Source organism: Eriocheir sinensis, unplaced genomic scaffold, assembly GCF_024679095.1.
Source record: "Eriocheir sinensis breed Jianghai 21 unplaced genomic scaffold, ASM2467909v1 Scaffold584, whole genome shotgun sequence".
Taxonomy (NCBI): Eukaryota; Metazoa; Arthropoda; class Malacostraca; order Decapoda; family Varunidae; genus Eriocheir; species Eriocheir sinensis.
In genome coordinates this window covers 208,206-228,354 of record NW_026111925.1, presented here as the reverse complement: position 1 = coordinate 228,354, position 20,149 = coordinate 208,206, and the positions used below count along the sequence as shown (strand labels likewise).

General features: G+C 45.3%; 2 protein-coding genes across 2 annotated transcripts; both read left to right on the top strand.

Moving 5' to 3' along the window:
* Nucleotides 1-4,221: 4,221 nt before the first annotated feature.
* On the top strand, nt 4,222-12,042 carry LOC126993212 (zinc finger protein 585B-like). Its single transcript, XM_050852083.1, has 3 exons — nt 4,222-5,945; nt 9,487-9,691; nt 9,904-12,042. The coding sequence occupies exon 1, from the start codon at nt 4,367-4,369 to the stop codon at nt 5,738-5,740; it is 1,374 nt and encodes a 457-aa protein (XP_050708040.1). The 5' UTR covers nt 4,222-4,366; the 3' UTR covers nt 5,741-5,945; nt 9,487-9,691; nt 9,904-12,042.
* On the top strand, nt 8,600-12,042 carry LOC126993219 (bile salt-activated lipase-like). Its single transcript, XM_050852091.1, has 4 exons — nt 8,600-8,702; nt 9,906-9,949; nt 10,016-10,114; nt 10,148-12,042. The coding sequence occupies exons 1-4, from the start codon at nt 8,600-8,602 to the stop codon at nt 10,631-10,633; spliced, it is 732 nt and encodes a 243-aa protein (XP_050708048.1). The 3' UTR covers nt 10,634-12,042.
* Nucleotides 12,043-20,149: the final 8,107 nt, after the last annotated feature.

Sequence of the window (20,149 nt, the reverse complement as noted above, 5' to 3'; positions counted from 1 at the left end):
GGTAAAGCCACAAATTTGGCCCGTTGCTGCTACCGGGTTAAGTGAACCTACTATAGTGACACGAATTTGTAACTTTTTTACAATAGAGTTTCACTCAAATAAGTGAATCAGACCCCACATAAATATTACCAGTGTGTGTATGAATGAATACAAAGATAAGCACATAATATGATTTAACTCTAGGATGTCTCGTGGATTATTAATAAATAAAAACAAAATATCCGGATAGGCTACTCTTTAGCCCACTACCTTCAATGACCCCCAAAAAACAGTCCCTCCGCCAAGTTTGTACCCCACATGTGGTGATGTTAGGTGCGCCTATTATTTAGTAATTTCTGAAGAAAAATACTATCAGTCAGCATCTCGAAATGGACCGTATTGGGTATCCGGCGGCGGCTCAGAGAATGTACTGTTTTGACTTGGTTCCCCTTTCCTATTTCATGAAAGAATAATACTGGTTGTCGTTTGGAGCCAAATGTCCAAACGTGGTACCTGCTGGTAGGAAAAAATGAATCTACCCTTTGCTGGTAAGGTTTTAAGGTTTGTGTCTGTGTGTGGTGTGTGTGACCACTGAGGAGCGAATGTGCCGCTGGCCGCAGTCTCCTGAGCAGCCCAATTAGGCAAAACACAGCTGGGAGGTTTCGTATTTTTTCCCCTAGGGCTTTATTTTGCTCTCCAGCAGCTTAAGAATGATTTAACTTGCTGTTAAATAATTGTTAGTTTAAGTACAGTCGACGATGGAGAGTAGTGTCACGGTTTTCAGAATGTTTAGCCTGGTGGCGGTATCTGGCAACTATACCACAGTGGGGCATTCACTGGTGATGTTAGTGACGCGTATCAGTGTGTACAGTGTGGGTGTGACCGTGAAATTATAATATTGTATAATTTTATATTATAATATAATGTATTTAGAAATATACCAGATTACATGAATTCAGTTTAGAAATGCGATAATGAATGTCTTCTACATGATGATGATAATGTATTATTAAACTCTGAAAATACCGCGTGCAATGCTGTCCTTCACAGAGGCAGGCAGTGACTAATGCTCCTTACCATCATACAGCAAATAGGCTTGAGGGTCTCTTTAACTCGCAGCCTTAATTCCCGTCACTATAAAGCCTCAAAGGCAATTCAGATCATCAAAAATCTAAATCATTTCTCCCTGAAGATTACATAATATCTAAGTATAAATACGTGTGTGTGTGTGTGTGTTGAGTGCGAGCCCGGAAAAGCCCGCGGTCGACAATGCCATCATGTGAACGTTTATAGCCTATTATTACGTATAATTTTTTTTTTAATAAAGAACAAGATCTTGGCTGTCAGGGATTTATTTTTTAAGTTAAAAGGCATAACAATCTCCCGTAATAAGTGCAGTATATTTTTAAATGTATCATAGTTTGATAAACAACTTGAATTGCTCTTGACTAAATTTGACCGAAACTAAAAGCTCGTGTCAAAATGTAGCGACAGAGCCCGAAGAAAAATATTTATTAACCGTTAGCGACGGGCACTTTTGATAAATATCTATCTTAAAATTATGGAGAGTGCACCTGTGACCACCAATTACCACAACAGTACGATGTCGATAGGATATAATAATTTTCATGTCGCTTGGAGAGGTTGCCAGATGTCGCTTTCTGAACGATACTTACTGGACAGTGTGACACTACTCTATAGCCGACTGTACCTGTAGCTATTTTGACTTCTGGTCTTAAGATTTGTGATTTACAGATGCCCTCTCTGGAGGGGGGTCTGTAAATCACTCCCCCTCAGCACCAGGCTCAGATGTTGTAGTGGCTGTAGAGCTTTCTTGTGTCTCTAGCTGCCTCCTCCTGACAGCTATAGCACATTCTCTCCTGTGGGCCTTCTTAGAGGGTCGTGGCATGTTTTCAAGCATAAAAACTACGAGATTTCTGCAGGGAAATGCTACATACCCACACATGACAAAGGCGGGTTGATAGCTGAGATGTGTGAGAAAGCAGAGAGCACCCCACGGCTCTTGACTCACAATCCAGAGTTGCCAGCTTGGAATGAGCAAGTGGTGTAGAAAATTTCAAAATAAGACGGGGAAAAAACATTTTTTGGTAATTTTTCTGCTTAGAATACCACACGCACGCGCATGAGAGTTCAGGCCTCCGAGACGCGTTGGCGCAGTGAGTACGAGTAATAAAAGATTTTTCCGACCCAATTTATCTATGTACATATATGATAGTATATTATTAAAAAGGTCATGCTTTCTATAATTCTACGGAAGTTTTTTGCAGGAAACGATTTTTTTGACATATAAACCCTTGAAACGGACCTCTGAACCCCTTCACTACGGCCGGGCCAAAACAGCGGCGCCAGATCCGGGCTGGTCAGTATCAAATTTCAAATGTTGCTATTGAATATAACAAGTTTTCAGCCATACACTCAACATAATCATCATGTATTATATATGAAAACATGCAGAATTAAATGATGCTCATACAGAAGCATAAATTAATTGATTATTTTGAGATGTAAGCATGAATATAGATAAAAATTACTTGTATATTGGCTAAAGCGAGCCAGGACGCAGTATGTGCGCCCTCGGATATGGTATAGCACGCAGGACGCAGTATACGTGTCCTCGTGTTGAAGGGGTTAAGTGTCACTGCAGCACTAAAACTTTACTAGCCAGTAACCCAAAGCTGAACCTTGACCTTATAAGATGCAGGCTGATTTTCTGGGACATTTTTGGGAAAAAAAGTGCGTCTTTTAAGCCGTCAAATATGGTTCTCTAGAACTTTAGCATAAAGTCATATATTGCATATGTTGAAATGAGGTAAAGCAGGTTGTTACTGTTTGTGAAATATTGAAAGCATGGGTTCCCAAAATGCTTTTTATGACTCCTTGATAATAGATAGAAACAAATACTACTAGGCTAATTGTTTTTAAGTGCAAATGTATAAGTATGTTGTAAACACTTTTCTATTAGGCAAGTATATGTATGTATTGAATAATGCACGGATTAACACCATCTCTTTCACGTCAGGAAGGGATGTTGGCCTTGCTGGGTGGAACACTGCACAGAGACAACACAGGACTGTGTGTGCTGAATGCCACTACTGGTGCTGAAGGGGGCATCTGAGCCTGTTAGTGTGCTGAGAACCCCCTAGTTCATCGCTCACCTTGTTTTCCTGAGGTTCCTGCAAGAACAGCCAACTTCTCATGTCAGGAGCAGTGTAGCAGTGAAGGTTGCAAGGCTAGGCAGCAGACTGCAACTGCTGTGAGGATCAGGGGTGGTCAGAAGCACCACCACCACCACCACCACCTTGCTGCTGGCACCTCCTTCCACAAAGGAAAGGAAAGACTGAGAGTCAGGAGTGCGAGATTTAAAACTGAGAGCAAGCTTACTAGACACAGCCTTGCTCACACTGCTGAAAGAAATCATGAGTGCAAAGAGTGTTGAAAAGATTCTTTGAGAAGTGTAACATAAACAAACATACCCACACACATTTGTGATATAACTAATGATTGACATGAGCCTGGAAAAAGGTTCAAGACAAAGAGTCACCTCAACAAACACACTCATACACAAGATGATGAAAAAAAATTTGAATGTTTAGAATGTGGAAAGAGATTTACCCAGAGGAGTCACCTCAAGGTTCACCGCCACACACACTGGGGAAAAGAATCATGAATGTCCAGACTGTGGAAAGAGATTTGCCCTGAAGAGTAACCTCAAAAAACACACACCTACACACACTGGGGAAAGAAAGCATGAATGTCTAGAATGTGGAAAGAGATTTCTCCAGAGGTGTCACCTCAACAATCACATCCTTACACACACTGGAGAAAAGAATCATGAATGTCTCTTATGTAGGAAAAGCTTCACCAGGGACTCTGACCTCAACAAACACATCTTACTACACACCGGAGAAAAAAATCATGCATGTCTAGAATGTGGGAAGAGATTCACCCAGAAGAGTACCCTCAACAGACACATGCGTACACACACTGGTGAAAGAAAGTATGTGTGCCAAGTTTGTGAAAAGAGATTCACCCAGAAGAGTTCCCTCAACAATCACATGGATATGCATGCTGGTGAGAAAAGTATGTGTGCCAAGTTTGTGAAAAGAGATTCACCCAGAAGAGGACCCTCAATAAACACACCCTCACACACATTGATGAAACAACACACGAATGTCAGTTATGCTGGAAAAGGTTTGCCAGTGAGTCTCACCTCAACAGACACACCCTTACACACACTAGCGAAAGTCATGAATGTCTAGATTGCGGAGAGAGATTCACTTTGAAGAATGACCTCGACATTCATACTCTTACACATGCTGGTGAAAGAAATCATGAATGTCTTGAATGTGGAAAGAGATTTACCCAGATGGGTCACCTAAAGGAGCACACCCTTACACACACTGGAGAAAAGAATCATGAATGTCCAGAATGTGGAAAGAGATTCACCTTGAAGAATGACCTTGACATACATACTCTTACACATGCTAGGGAAAGAAAACATGAATGTCTTGAATGTGGAAAGAGATTTGCCCAGAGAAGTCACCTCAAGGACCACACCCTCACACACACTGGGGAAAAGAATCATGAATGTCCAGACTGTGGAAAGAGATTTGCCCTGAAGAGTAACCTCAAAAAACACACACCTACACACACTGGGGAAAGAAATTATGAATGTCTAGAATGTGGAAAAAGTTTTGCCTGGAAGAGTAATCTCAATGATCACATCCTAACACACACTGGTGTAGGAGATCATAAATGTCCAGAATGTGGAAAGAGATTTTTCTATACGAGTGCCCTTAACACACACATCCTAACACACACTGGTGAAAGAAAACATGAATGTCTAGAATGTGGAAGGAGATTCGCCCTTAAGGGTGCCCTCAACAGACACATCTTTTCACACACCGGTGAAAAAAATCATGAATGTCTAGAATGTGGAAAGAGATTCATCCGGAAATATGACCTAGACAAACACACTGACACACACACTGGTGAAAATCATGAATGTTTAAACTGTGGAAAGTTATTTGCCTATAAGCATGCCCTCCGCAAGCACACACTGACACATGCTGGGGAAAAGAATCATGTGTGCCATTTATGTGGAAAGAGGTTTACCCTGAAGAGTAATCTCAAAAGACACACCCTGGCACACGCTACTGAAAGTCATGAATGTCTAGACTGTGGAAAGAAATTCACCTTGAAGAATGACCTCAACATACATACTCTTACACATGCTGGTGAAAAAAGTCATGAATGTCTAGAATGTGGAGAGAGATTTATCCAGAAGTGTAACCTCATCTCACATACCCTTACACACATTAAAAGAAAACATGTATGTCTTGAATGTGGGAAGACATTAGCCCATAAGAGTACCCTTAAGGCACACATCCTAACACACACTGGTGAAAGAAAACATGAATGTCTAGAATGTGGAAAGAGATTCACCCAGAAGGGTGCTCTCAACAGACATATCTTGACACACACCGGTGAAAAAAATCATGAATGTCTAGAATGCGGTAAGAGATTCACCCGGAAAAGTGACCTTGATGTACACATTGTAACACACACTGGTGAAAGAAATCATGAGTGCCCAGAGTGTGGCAAGAGATTTTTTTCAAAGTTTGTATTAAACAATCACATCCACAGACACACTGGCCTGAGAGAGTTCAAGTGTGATGTTTGCGGAAAGGACTTCAAGACGAAGGGGGATATCTCTGCACACATGAAGATCCATTTCTGAGGTGCTGTATTGTGCTCTAGTGCTGCTGTGTGTGGGGGTGTTGAGATGCATCTTTGCATTCAAGACAGAGCAAGATGTCTTGACTGAATCTTGTATAGTCATGGCATCCAAGATGTCTAGTTATGCCAGGCTGTCTTTTTCCCCGCAAGACATGACTCCTGGGTGTTGGCAGCAGAGGAAACACAAGGATGGCAGACACAACACAGTGAGTATGATTTGCTTTGCATGCCTAAATTTATTTAAAAAGATACTGCAGGACAGAGAGTAGGTGTGGACAACATATTTTGGTGTATAAGATGTACCTCTAGTCACAAAACTATCTCAAGGGGAGAGTCCACCATGAAAATATGAAAATAATTTTTCAAAAATACGAAATTGAGTTATATGGTCTATGGCAACCCTCTATCCTTTGGTTTTCGAATGGTCAGACAACTTTAAATGCCAATAGCATGGAGATTTAAATGGCTACTACGTGGGTGTGGCACGGTAACTGTGGCGCATTAGCTGGCATGGCAAAGTATGGAATAAATGTTGGAAAATCAAACATGCATCAATCTTCAGGGTGAAGTTTGTAACCCATGTAACAGTTTTGGAACAAATATGGATATGAAGATATGGATATTGATATGAAAAATTTGTTTGTAACAAATGAATACATAGAAAAAGGATTAGAAATGAGAGAAAAGAGAAGAATTACATCGAAGAAAACAATAAAGAAGAAGAGGAAGACAGAAAAAAGAATTCCAACCGATAGCTGTGCACCTGGAGAGTACTGATAGAACCTTGCAACAATGAGGGGCGTGTTATGACCTAACACCCTCGCCTTTGAGCGATTAATACCTTTATAAGGGGGGACAAGGTGCCTGATCCTTTTCTGCACTCACTGATATGTGATTACTGATCCCATAAAATTCATATGTAAATGGAATTGACAGTATAGTACGGGGGTTCCCAACCATTGGGTTGCAACCCCCTGGGGGTCGCGTAGCCTTGCTAGAAGTGGCTTGGGATAATATTAATTTCAACTAAACAATTACATTTTTTATGCTCTTACATATTTTTTTGTTTCATGTTTCAGTGCAAAAAATTGTATGTTACAGTGGTTCATTGTCATTAGATGAAATTGGGGGTGTCTGTATGCGTGCCTGTGAGTGTATGTGCCTGTGTGAATGTGTATGTGTGTCTGCAGGTATATGTATCTGTCTGTAGACTCTGTACTAGCGATTATTGAGAAACCACAGTGTGTTTTGTGCCATGCTGTCCTGAGTGCAGAGTCAATGAAACCATTGAAACTCAAGCGTCATCTCAAGACGAATCATCCAGAACACGCAAAGAATAATTCCATTCACACTTCCACTTCAACATTTCTGCTGTGATTCCATCAATTCCTGCTGCCTTTCCATTTTTTAATCTTTTCATTGCTTGATTTACTTCTTCATATATTATACTTCTTTCTTTATATACTCCTCCTCTACCTCTACTCAAAACTGCTGCTGTTACAGCTGCTGAATGTCCATCCTCAAAATTCATTAAGTTTTTGAAATATTCTCTTCATCTGTCTTTCACAGCTTCCCCGTCTTTCAACATCTTTCCATTCTCATCCATGACTTCATTTATTTTACTTGAGGAGATATTTCCTGCATTTCTTTCGTTTTTTACTTCTTTCCAATATGATTTCCTGTTCCTTTATATTTTCACTTAGTCTTTTTCCAAAGTCTTCATCAACTCTCTTCTCTTTTTATTGCTTGTTTTAATTTCATTTTGCATTCTCTATATTTCTTTTTTCCTTTCCTTTTACTTGTTCAACCACATTTCTTTCTTGAGTTTTCTTAAAAAGTTCCCTTTTCTCTTTTACTATCCTCCTTATCTCTTCTGTCCACCATGAATTTCCTTTTCTTTTTCCATCTCTCACCACTTTCATCCCTACCACTTTTTTTGTTGTAGTTACCATTACTTCTTTAAATGTTCCAAAACAACAACGCACCTAGGATAAACCTCATTGGTTACGATACTGCCACTGCGCAAAGCATCAATTATTGTTAAATATGTAGATAAAGTCTGTTGAATCACTATGTAGTTATTATTAGGTATGTAGACAGTATGTATCTTTGTGAAAGCCATTTCTTCCTTTAATGCTTGCCTTGGTTTCCACATAAAGCAGCCGCATTACAGGGCAAGTGACCATTTTTTTTTTTTTTTTTTTTTTTTTTTTTTTTTTTAATTATGTAGTTCTAGTGCCATGCCTAGACATTTTTTTTTTTTTTTTTTTTTTTTTGAAATAAATGGTTATCACTAAATGCAACTACTCTTAGCAGTGCAAATAGTTCCCTTGCTAAAGAGCAAGGTTAAAAACCCTGCTCTCTCTAGCAACTATAGGCCCATTGCCAATGCGACTGCCTTGTCAAAAGTGATTGAGAAGGCAGTGCAGCACCGCCTAGAGGCCTACCTGAACACGCTGGACAATCAGTTTAGTTACAAGAAAGGGCACGGCACTGAGATGTGCGTGTGGACGTTGAGAATATCACTGAGTACTACACTTCCAGGGGCTCACCTGTCTACCTTTGCTTCCTTGACGCCAGCAAGGCCTTTGACAGAGTGAACTACTGGAAGCTGTTTAATAAACTGCTTATCAAGGGAACTCCTGGGTACATTGTCAAGCTCCTAATGTACTGGTACACTACCCAGGAATTTGCTGCCATTTAAGACAGCCAATGGTATTCGCCAGGGAGGAATCCTGTCTTCCTACCTGTACAATGTCTACGCAGATGATCTCACTGCCACTCTGCGTGACACAGGCACAGGCTGCCACTTAATGATGGGTGCATCACCTCGCTGAGTTATGCTGATGATATGGTACTGATGGCGCCCACAGTGGAGGCTCTGCATGACCTTATTGGAGTGTGTCAGGTGTATGCTGCCATGCTACACTCCAGGGTGGACTACCAGACATCAGGATGGCTAAGTGGGAGTGCACTTACATTTGTGGATAGATTCACATACCTGGGCCATATCATCAACAGGGAACGGACTGATGATGATGACATCAAGAAGCAGACCACCAAGCTCACAGTCATCGGCAACACGCTGCTGAGGAAATTCTCCTTCTGCAGCACGGGGGTGAAGTTGGAGTTATTCAGGAGCCACTGCTACTCTCTCTACTGCAACTCGCTGTGGTTGCGGCATAGGGCTGCCTCCGTGAACTGTCTTAGGGTCTGTCATAACGACATCCTCAAGCGGATTCTGGGGCTTCCTAGATGGACCAGCTCATCCCTGGCCTTCACCGGGCACGGGATGAGCTGTCTGGCTGAGCTGCGTCGCCACGCCACGTACAGTATGAGAAGTAGAGTGGAACAATCTGGGAACTCCATCATAACCTCCGTCAGACAGAGCTCGGCCTATGTATGTGGATCTATGTGGCAGGAGTGGCTGAGCCTTCTGTACTTGTAGATTGTGCATAAGTGTGCCGTGCACACGCATATATGATCATAAAGCTGTCTTCTATTAAAGTGTATATGTATCTCGATTTTGATCTCGTTCATTTACTTGTCCTGTTTTTTTATATATGCCGATGGGCTTAAATAAAACTAATATCATTATTAGGGATAGTCATTTTCAGCCATGCTGGTAGCTTTGTTGTTAGTCACTGGATGGCTCCATAACATGTCTTTCACATTGATTCTTTGAATAAACTAAGTTTGAGCATGTTGCACAGAGTGGTCTTCATAATCATTGGTTTATCTTTTCAGGGGCTCCAGCTGCCATTCATGTCAAAAACAATCCTGACTGGGCACTTGTACTGAACCTTGGGCAAAAGAACTTTATACCCAATGAGCCCCATGCAATGAAGTCACTGGAACGGTATGAGCGATTGCTGACATTGCCTGACAAGGAAGAACCGAACTAAAGATTTGGATGCTGCGCGAGGGGTTCTACATTTACACAAACAAGCAGGTTAATATTGGATCCAGTTACATTTCTATTCATCCTTTTATTTTTTTATTCACTCGGTTATTTTATATTTACTTTTAAGATATTTGTTCATTCTGATTATTTCGTATATTTCCTTTTTGTGTCTCATTCTTTTGCACACACACTAATTATTGTTATCCTGACCGAGGTACGTGTTTCAACTGTTGAAATAGTGTGCTTTTGTGCTTCCCAAGAGCCTGTCCTGAGGTGCTGACTGATGACCCCCAAGCCTGCCCTGAGGTGCTGACTGGTGACGCCCAAGCCTGCCCTGAGGTGCTGACTGGTGACTCCCAAGCCTGCCCTGAGGTGCTGACTGATGACCCCCAAGCCTGCCCTGAGGTGCTGACTGATGACCCCCAAGCCTGCCCTGAGGTGCTGACTGGTGACCCCCAAGCCTGCCCTGAGGTGCTGACTGATGACCCCCAAGCCTGCCCTGAGGTGCTGACTGGTGACCCCCAAGCCTGCCCTGAGGTGCTGACTGATGACCCCCAAGCCTGCCCTAAGGTGCTGACTGATGACCCCCAAGCCTGCCCTGAGGTGCTGACTGGTGACGCCCAAGCCTGCCCTGAGGTGCTGACTGATGACCCCCAAGCCTGCCCTGAGGTGCTGACTGGTGACGCCCAAGCCTGCCCTGAGGTGCTGACTGGTGACGCCCAAGCCTGCCCTGAGGTGCTGACTGGTGACGCCCAAGCCTGCCCTGAGGTGCTGACTGGTGACGCCCAAGCCTGCCCTGAGGTGCAGACTGGTGACGCCCAAGCCTGCCCTGAGGTGCTGACTGGTGACTCCCAAGCCTGCCCTGAGGTGCTGACTGGTGACTCCCAAGCCTGCCCTGAGGTGCAGACTGGTGACGCCCAAGCCTGCCCTGAGGTGCTGACTGAAGAACTACAAGAATATCAGGAAGAGACTCTGCAGAAAATATCGTGAGCATCACAGACTGAACTTTCCTCTAATATGATTGGGGTATTGCTAGATGATTTCAATCATACAACTGTGGAGAAAGTTAACTTATGACAGGTAGTAGATAGTTTGAAATTCACAGAAAACTTCTTCAAAGATTATGACAAGAAAGTGAAATTCTATACTGGACTTCATCATTACATTAATCTGATAGTTTTGTTTGACTTCATTAATCCATAAGGTGTGATTCACGTCACATGACATGCTTCTGTTGGGTATGCCGACAGGTTTCTCACATCACATGACGTTTTTCAAATATCTTGTTTCTGCTCCACATGCTTGCTTTGTATGGGCGATAACTATTCCTCTGGGAGTGTCTGGCATATCACTCTTGAAGATACGAGTCCTGGTTATGCTCTCAGAGTCAGTACATAATGAGTAATCATGTCGAGTAGACGTCAGGCCTCCCTGAATGTAGAGCAGACGCGAGCTTTACTTTTCAGTGAGGATGATGGAGCAATTGTTGATTATTCTGGTAGCTCTGATAGTGATAACCCTCTAGAAGCCTTAAATGATACTTGCGGCTTGATCGCATTTAGTAGAGTAGTGTGAGAGAGAGGCAGACATAACACAACCTCAAATCCTGTATTATGATGAGAACAGGAATTACTCGGCTTTGGGAGTACATTAGAGTGGATTAACTGTTTAAGGTGATTGATACTTCCTGCTCGAACGCTTTAGGTACTCTTTAAATCAGTCGGTTAAACCTTATAATCAATCCCTCATATCCTTTATCATGTAAAAAACAGGAACTCTTTGCTTAGGCCTAGGCTTAGATGATAGTAATATAGATAAAGATTATGTGTATAGTGGAGAGGGTGATGCTGAAAGCGAGGAAGTAAGTGATGAAGAGTTAGCGTTTGCTGAACTAGCCTGCCGCCGACACCATGCACCCCAGCTGGTGCTGCCTCATTTGTTCCATCGCCCACTGCCTGGTTACATGCTCCCAGGAATCGGTCAAAGAGGAGAAGGACAGATACATGCAGCAGCGCTCAGACACTCGATACCACTGCCAAGAATGTGGTGTTCCACTCTGCATGGAACCATGTTTTGAAGAGTATCACACACATGTATTATTCTAAATTGTTGTATACATTTTGTTAAGCATTTATGAATGGGTTAGATTTTGAATTCATTTAATATATAAACTAGATATTATATATTAAGCAAATTTGTGGTATTATAAAACTAAAGAAGTTTCTTACTAAGTTACTAGTGGCAGTGCCTAGTGATAAGGAGTTACAAATTCAATACATTGACATATTATTTAATTTTTATCACCTATGAAAAACAACTGTAAAAATAATGGTTTGCTATGCACATATTGTATGAATATTGTTCATTGATTTTTAGTGAATAAAAAGCCCCCACCCCCTTTTTTTTTTTTTTACTTCACTTTTGTTATTTTATTACAAAATCAATGGAATACAAAAGCAACTATAGAAAGTGTACAATCATTTCCAGTAGAATTTAACATCAAAGAGCGCTACTTCTGGTGCCAAATGTTTTGGCGAAGTTTTTCAAGTGTTTGCCCCCTCTGGGAAAAATCCTGGATGCGCCACTGAACAAATGGCATTCCGTATTGGTTCAAAACGGAATAATACATTTTATTCTCGAATACAGAGCGATTCCGTATTTTAAGGAACGGCAAGGCTGCCGCCAAGACAGTCGCAAAGACCGTCAGGAAGACCGTCGGCCAACTCCTTGGCAACTACACGTCGGCCAGCTAGTCGGCCAGCCGCCAACCAGTTGGCAGACAATCTGGAAGACTGTCGTCAAGACCATCTGCGACTGTCGGCCAATCGGTTGACAGAGTCGTGGTTGTTGCAGACATTGCGCCATTTCAAAAATTGAACGTTGACTCACTTTGAGACTAGTTGGCAGCATGTCGCAGACATTCTGCTAACTAGTTGGCCGAATATCCCAGACAGTCGGCAATCATGGTAGCCGACACCAAGACGCCAAAAAAAATCTCCCCCCATTCTTGGAGCGTGGGAGCCGACTTGTCAAATGCAGAAGTCGCTGGGTTGTCGTGGTCCAGAGTTGGCACAGTGTGAACGGGGCTTTAGAGCGCACTTTCCCATTCCCTCACCATATAGATGGTCAATTATCTTGTCAGTGTTCTTGTCCTCACATAGTCACATAATGATACCATTGTTTCGCCCCGTTCAACTGCGGCCTCTTGATTATTGTCTTTGACCGCACTTTTCCCATCCCCTTCCCTCACCATATAGACGGTTAATTATCTTGTCAAGGTTCCTGCCTCACATAACGATACCAGTGTTTCAACCGCGGCCTCTTCACTATATAGTGTCTTGAATAGCACTTTCCCATCCCCCTTCCCTCACCATATAGACGGTCAATTATCTTGTCAGGGTTCCTGCCTCACATAACGATGCCAGTGTTTCAACCGCGGCCTCTTCACTATATAGTGTCTTGAATAGCACTTTCCCATCCCCCTTCCCTCAACATATAATCGATCCATTATCTTGTCAGCAATGACAAACGGCCATCGCAGTTTTCCTGCCTCGTGTGTGTGTGTGTGTGTGTGTGTATTTACCTAGTTGACATATGGGAAAAGAGCTACGCTCACACTGTCCTGTCTCCATATCCGCTCTTATCCAACTTTTCCTTAAAATCATGAATGTTTCTTGCACAAACCACCTCCTCCTCCAGTCTATTCCATAGCTCAATGCTTTTGTTTGGGAAGCTAAACTTTTTCACATCTCGCCTACACGTGGTCGCCCTCAACTTTTTTCCATGTCCTCTCGTTTCTCTCGTTCCACACATACAGGTCCTCTCAGTCCAAATGCTCCACCCCGCTCACCACCCTGTACACCGCTATCAGGTCTCCTCTTTCTCTCCTTCTCTCCAGGGTTGTGAGCCCCATGCTATTGAGTCTCTCCTCATAAGTCCAATCTTTAAGTTCTGGTACCATCTTAATTGCCACTCTCTGCACTCTTTCCAGTTTCCTTATGTTCTTTTCATGAGGAGACCAGACCACTGCTGCATACTCCAACCTTGGCCTTATAATTGTAACTATTATTTTCTTCATCATCTCCTCGTCCAAATACACAAAGTGTGTGTATGTGTGTGTCCTCATATGATGCAATATTATCTCATGCTTGTATACAAATATGAATGAGCTTATTTTTACCAGTAACATCATACTTAAAAAAGTGCTTGCAAGCATGGGTTCTATCCTGGCCACATGCACTCCTCAGGCAAGCACTTCTCTCTCCTTATATATCAGGCAGGCCACTCAACATTTACTGGCGTGACTATATGGTCAAGGAGTCCGTGGAGGGCACGTCTTGAGTTAACCCTTTCCTTGCGCGCGGTGCGGACGCGACTATCCCCTCAGGCGCAGTCGGGTAGCCCAATGGGGGGTTTCTTTTAACCTCTGTATCTCAAAAATTAGTCATCACAGCTAAAAACCAAAAACATCACTGGAAAGAGGAGGTCCAGATCTATAGGAGTCGGTTATGTATGCCTCTCTTGCGAACCTACATGCACGTTCAGGGAGTGTTGAATGTTAACACTTACGTTGGTGCGTGCGGGATGATCAGCCATATTGATGTAACTGCGGACATCTCTCCTTCAGACTCTGGCAAGGGATTATTGCCAACTGCAATATTTACAACTAGTCGTCCCTCAAATTGTACGGTGTCCAATAGTACGGATTTGGTTTCATAGGGATTGTCATGGAAGATTTTTTTTAGGATTTTTAAATTTCCCGCTCGTCGCACCAAGTAGCCTTGGCATGAGTGGCAACACTGCTCTACCAAAACACCTGCTGAAAGCACCCCAATACGGTTGAGATAGTTGTTCACCTTGAAGAAGAATTCAGATTTAGGAGAAGTTACGGTTTGGGATAAGTTACGTTGCCGTAGGGAAAGCATACCACGTGAATGAGAGCAGTGTTCGCTGTATCTATCATCTTGGGTCTTGATCTTAATTGAGGTAGTTGTCCCTTTCGGGCCCAACTACAGCCTTTGAGACGGCTTACTCCCTCAGGGCAAACACCCTGAAAATCATAGTCAAAAATAAATTCTTGCCGCAGTAACTACCAGTGCTCCAAGAGTGCTGCAAGAGTGGAGATAAAGGCTGTCCTTTTTCTAAGCCTCATCGTTGTTATTGTAATGGCGTCTCACTCGTAGCAAAATGACGTATGCTGATCTTCCTGGCGACGTTTAACATGCATAACTAGCTGTTCTGACTGATGAACTCCTTACAACAGAAGATGAAAAGGAAGCTGCAGTGGTTATGGTGGCACAGAGAGGTGAAATGCAATGGAAACACTTATATGTGTTTGTTTGGGCCGCCATATGTGCGCATGATGTCATCACAGCACTAAGGCGCTCAACCTCTCAAAGCAGGGAGCCTGATGACGTTCCAAGTTGGCAACTCCTGCTGTAGCGTCACGAGTCTGAGATCACTGGACGTTCCGAGAGTCCCGATTCTCTCTCAAACGTAGCTTAGGAGTGTTTCTAAGGGAGGCACTAATTTTATATGGATTTTCGAATAGTGCAGGATCCTGGGTCCCTAACCCCCGTATTATTTGAGGGACGACTGTATTTGGTCAAAGAATCAGTCAGGTGATAGGTGAAGCTATGCAAAAATGCCGCTATATTGGGCAAGAACATCCACCAGTTACTCATCCGTAGGTTTGCCACACTGGGCTGATATGATTTTCCACCAAATTTAGTGAAGAACCCACTTAATTGGCAATCCTGTGTTGTGAGAATTAGTGTTGGAACACTCTCATATGCGGGAGATTTGAGTGCAGGTGGAGCTCAGCGCCGCTTTTACCACAAGCAAAATACGCCTAACGCTTGCTGCTTGCGTTTAGCAATGAAAGGGTTAATGACATTGGGTCGCTTCATACGCCGGAGTAATTCTGCTGGTGGTGAAACAGAACTGTGGCGTCGGCTCACCTGTGCCCCGACAGCTGGTTGACGAGGGACGAGTGTGCTGCTGAACGTCTGGACATCTGGCGCAGCTTGTCTGGTTTTGCTGTCGCCGAGAGCAGCTCGTCCTTGTACCATGTGAGTGCATGGCTTCCTTCATGCTCCTGTCTACCTGTTGTGTTTGGAGAGGCCTGTCAACCTGCTGTTGTGTGGAGCGACCTGTCTACTGTTGTTTGGAGCGGCCTGTCTACCTGTTGTTTGGAGCGGCCTGTATACCTGCTGTGTTTGGAGTGGCCTGTCTACCTGTTGTTTGGAGTGGCCTGTCTACCTGTTGTTTGGAGTGGCCTGTCTACCTGTTGTTTGGAGTGGCCTGTCTACCTGTCGTTTGGAGTGGCCTGTCTACCTGTCGTTTGGAGCGGCCTGTCTACCTGTCACTGGAGCGGCCTGTCTACCTGTTGTTTGGAGCGGCCTGTCTACCTGTTGTTTGGAGCGACCTGTCTACCTGTCACTGGAGCGGCCTGTCTACCTGTTGTTTGGAGCGGCCTGTCTACCTGTTGTTTGGAGCGGCCTGTCTACCTGTCACTGGAGCGGCCTGTCTACCTGTTGTTTGGAGCGGCCTGTCTACCTGTTGTTTGGAGCGGCCTGTCTACCTGTTGTTTGGAGCGGCCTGTCTACCTGTTGTTTGGAGCGACCTGTCTACCTGTTGTTTGGAGCGACCTGTCTACCTATTGTTTGGAGCGGCCTGTCTACCTGTTGTTTGTAGCGACCTGTCTACCTGTTGTTTGGAGCGACCTGTCTATCTGTTGCTTGGAGCGGCCTGTCTACCTGTTGTTTGGAGCGACCTGTCTACCTGTTGTTTGGAGCGACCTGTCTATCTGTTGCTTGGAGCGGCCTGTCTACCTGTTGTTTGGAGCGACCTGTCTACCTGTTGTTTGGAGCGGCCTGTCTATCTGTTGCTTGGAGCGGCCTGTCTACCTGTTGTTTGGAGCGACCTGTCTACCTGTTGTTTGGAGCGACCTGTCTACCTGTTGTTTGGAGCGACCTGTCTACCTGTGTTTGGAGCGACCTGTCTACCTGTTGTTTGGAGCGACCTGTCTACCTGTTGTTTGGAGTGACCTGTCTACCTGTTGTTTGGAGCGACCTGTCTACCTGTTGTTTGGAGCAACCTGTCTACCTGTCACTGGAGCGGCCTGTCTACCTGTCACTGGAGCGGCCTTTCTACCTGTTGTTTGGAGCGTCCTCTCTACCTGTTGTTTGGAGCGGCCTGTCTACCTGTTGTTTGGAGCGTCCTGTCTACCTGTTGTTTGGAGCGACCTGTCTACCTGTTGTTTGGAGCGACCTGTCTACCTGTTGTTTGGAGCGACCTGTCTACCTGTTGTTTGGAGCAGCCTGTCTACCTGTTGTTTGGAGCGGCCTGTCTACCTGTTGTTTGGAGCGACCTGTATACCTGTTGTTTGGAGCAACCTGTATACCTGTTGTTTGGAGCGGCCCGTCTACCTGTTGTTTGGAGCGGCCTGTCTACCTGTTGTTTGGAGCGGCCTGTCTACCTGTTGTTTAGAGCGGCCTGTCTACCTGTCACTGGAGCGGCCTGTCTACCTGTTGTTTGGAGCAGCCTGTCTACCTCTTGTTTGGAGCAACCTGTCTACCTGTTGTTTGGAGCGACCTGTCTACCTGTTGTTTGGAGCGACCTGTCTACCTGTCACTGGAGCGGCCTGTCTACCTGTCACTGGAGCGGCCTGTCTACCTGTTGTTTGGAGCGTCCTGTCTACCTGTTGTTTGGAGCGGCCTGTCTACCTGTTGTTTGGAGCGGCCTGTCTACCTGTTGTTTGGAGCGGCCTGTCTACCTGTTGTTTGGAGCAGCCTGTCTACCTGTTGTTTGGAGCAGCCTGTCTACCTGTTGTTTGGAGCGTCGTGTCTACCTGTCACTGGAGCAGCCTGTCTACCTGTTGTTTGGAGCGGCCTGTCTTCCTGTTGTTTGGAACGGCCTGTCTACCTGTTGTTTGGAGCAACCTGTCTACCTGTCACTGGAGCAGCCTGTCTACCTGTTGTTTGGAGCGTCGTGTCTACCTGTCACTGGAGCGGCCTGTCTACCTGTTGTTTGGAGCGGCCTGTCTACCTGTTGTTTGGAGCGACCTGTCTACCTGTCACTGGAGCGGCCTGTCTTCCTGTTGTTTGGAGCGGCCTGTCTACCTGTTGTTTGGAGCGACCTGTCTACCTGTCACTGGAGCGGCCTGTCTACCTGTTGTTTGGAGCGGCCTGTCTACCTGTTGTTTGGAGCGACCTTTCTACCTGTCACTGGAGCTGCCTGTCTACCTGTTGTTTGGAGCGTCGTGTCTACCTGTCACTGGAGCGGCCTGTCTTCCTGTTGTTTGGAACGGCCTGTCTACCTGTTGTTTGGAGCGACCTGTCTACCTGTCACTGGAGCAGCCTGTCTACCTGTCACTGGAGCGGCCTGTCTACCTGTTGTTTGGAGCGTCCTGTCTACCTGTTGTTTGGAGCGGCCTGTCTACCTGTCACTGGAGCAGCCTGTCTACCTGTTGTTTGGAGCAACCTGTCTACCTGTTGTTTGGAGCGGCCTGTCTACCTGTTGTTTGGAGCGGCCTGTCTACCTGTTGTTTGGAGCGGCCTGTCTACCTGTTGTTTGGAGCGATCTGTATACCTGTTGTTTGGAGCGACCTGTATACCTGTTGTTTGGAGCAGCCTGTCTACCTGTTGTTTGGAGCGACCTGTATACCTGTTGTTTGGAGCGACCTGTCTACCTGTTGTTTGGAGCAGCCTGTCTACCTGTTGTTTGGAGCGGCCTGTCTACCTGTCACTGGAGCGGCCTGTCTACCTGTTGTTTGGAGCGGCCTGTCTACCTGTTGTTTGGAGCGTCCTGTCTACCTGTCACTGGAGCGGCCTGTCTACCTGTCACTGGAGCGTCCTGTCTACCTGTCACTGGAGCGGCCTGTCTACCTGTCACTGGAGCGGCCTGTCTACCTGTCACTGGAGCGTCCTGTCTACCTGTTGTTTGGAGCGTCCTGTCTACCTGTCACTGGAGCGGCCTGTCTACCTGTTGTTTGGAGCGGCCTGTCTACCTGTCACTGGAGCGGCCTGTCTACCTGTTGTTTGGAGCGTCCTGTCTACCTGTCACTGGAGTGGCCTGTCTACCTGTTGTTTGGAGCGTCCTGTCTACCTGTCACTGGAGCGGCCTGTCTACCTGTTGTTTGGAGCGTCCTGTCTACCTGTCACTGGAGCGGCCTGTCTACCTGTTGTTTGGAGCGGCCTGTGTACCTGTTGTTTGGAGCGACCTATCTACCTGTTGTTTGGAGCGACCTGTCTACCTGTCACTGGAGCGTCCTGTCTACCTGTTGTTTGGAGCGGCCTGTCTACCTGTTGTTTGGAGCGACCTGTCTACCTGTCACTGGAGCGTCCTGTCTACCTGTTGTTTGGAGCGACCTATCTACCTGTTGTTTGGAGCGACCTGTCTACCTGTCACTGGAGCGTCCTGTCTACCTGTTGTTTGGAGCGGCCTGTCTACCTGTTGTTTGGAGCGTCCTGTCTACCTGTTGTTTGGAGCGTCCTGTCTACCTGTCACTGGAGCGGCCTGTCTACCTGTTGTTTGGAGCGGCCTGTCTACCTGTCACTGGAGCGTCCTGTCTACCTGTTGTTTGGAGCAGCCTGTCTACCTGTTGTTTGGAGGGACCTGTCTACCTGTTGTTTGGAGCGACCTGTCTACCTGTGTTTGGAGCGACCTGTCTACCTGTTGTTTGGAGCGACCTGTCTACCTGTTGTTTGGAGCGACCTGTCTACCTGTTGTTTGGAGCGACCTGTCTACCTGTCGTTTGGAGCGACCTGTCTACCTGTCATTTGGAGCGACCTGTCTACCTGTTGTTTGGAGCGACCTGTCTAACTGTTGTTTGGAGCGACCTGTCTACCTGTTGTTTGGAGCAGCCTGTCTACCTGTTGTTTGGAGTGGCCTGTCTACCTGTCACTGGAGCGGCCTGTCTACCTGTTGTTTGGAGCAGCCTGTCTACCTGTTGTTTGGAGCGGCCTGTCTACCTGTTGTTTGGAGCGGCCTGTCTACCTGTTGTTTGGAGCGGCTTGTCTACCTGTCACTGGAGCGGCCTGTCTACCTGTTGTTTGGAGCGGCCTGTCTACCTCTCACATGAGCGGCCTGCCTACCTGTCGTCCGGAGTGGCTTGTCTGAGTACTAACCACTGAGCGCCTCTTCTCATGTCACACGACCTGGAGTGTCGCAGTGGTGTGCAGGAGCCCTGAACAGCTATTTGTCAACTTTTTGTAGTGTGATTGGCGAATGGTTCCTGCATGTGTGTTTCTTGTGCGTGATTGATTTTGGTAGCGGTGTTCTGTGTGATTGTGTTGGCGGTGGTGTCCCATGTGTCTGTGCATGGTTAGAGTAGTATTGGGAACTAATAATTATCTTTAACCCGGTAGCAGCGGGGATCATGTTTCTTAATGGTCCTTCTAAGCCAGTGTTTCTTAAACTTTTTTGTGCAGCGGACCCCTTTTATTAAAATTACTCATGTAGCAGACCCTTTATTATTATAATTTTCCTCTTGAGTTTGAAAGT

Bases quoted from the DNA above. Each gene is read 5' to 3' on its own strand.
- LOC126993212 (XM_050852083.1), top strand. From the start codon at position 4,367: ATGGGTCACCTAAAGGAGCACACCCTTACACACACTGGAGAAAAGAAT.
- LOC126993219 (XM_050852091.1), top strand. From the start codon at position 8,600: ATGGCGCCCACAGTGGAGGCTCTGCATGACCTTATTGGAGTGTGTCAG. The intron at 8,703-9,905 runs GTGGGAGTGCAC...GCTTCCCAAGAG, and splicing joins CCAGACATCAGGATGGCTAA to CCTGTCCTGAGGTGCTGACT. The intron at 10,115-10,147 runs GTGCTGACTGAT...GCCTGCCCTGAG, and splicing joins ACCCCCAAGCCTGCCCTGAG to GTGCTGACTGGTGACCCCCA.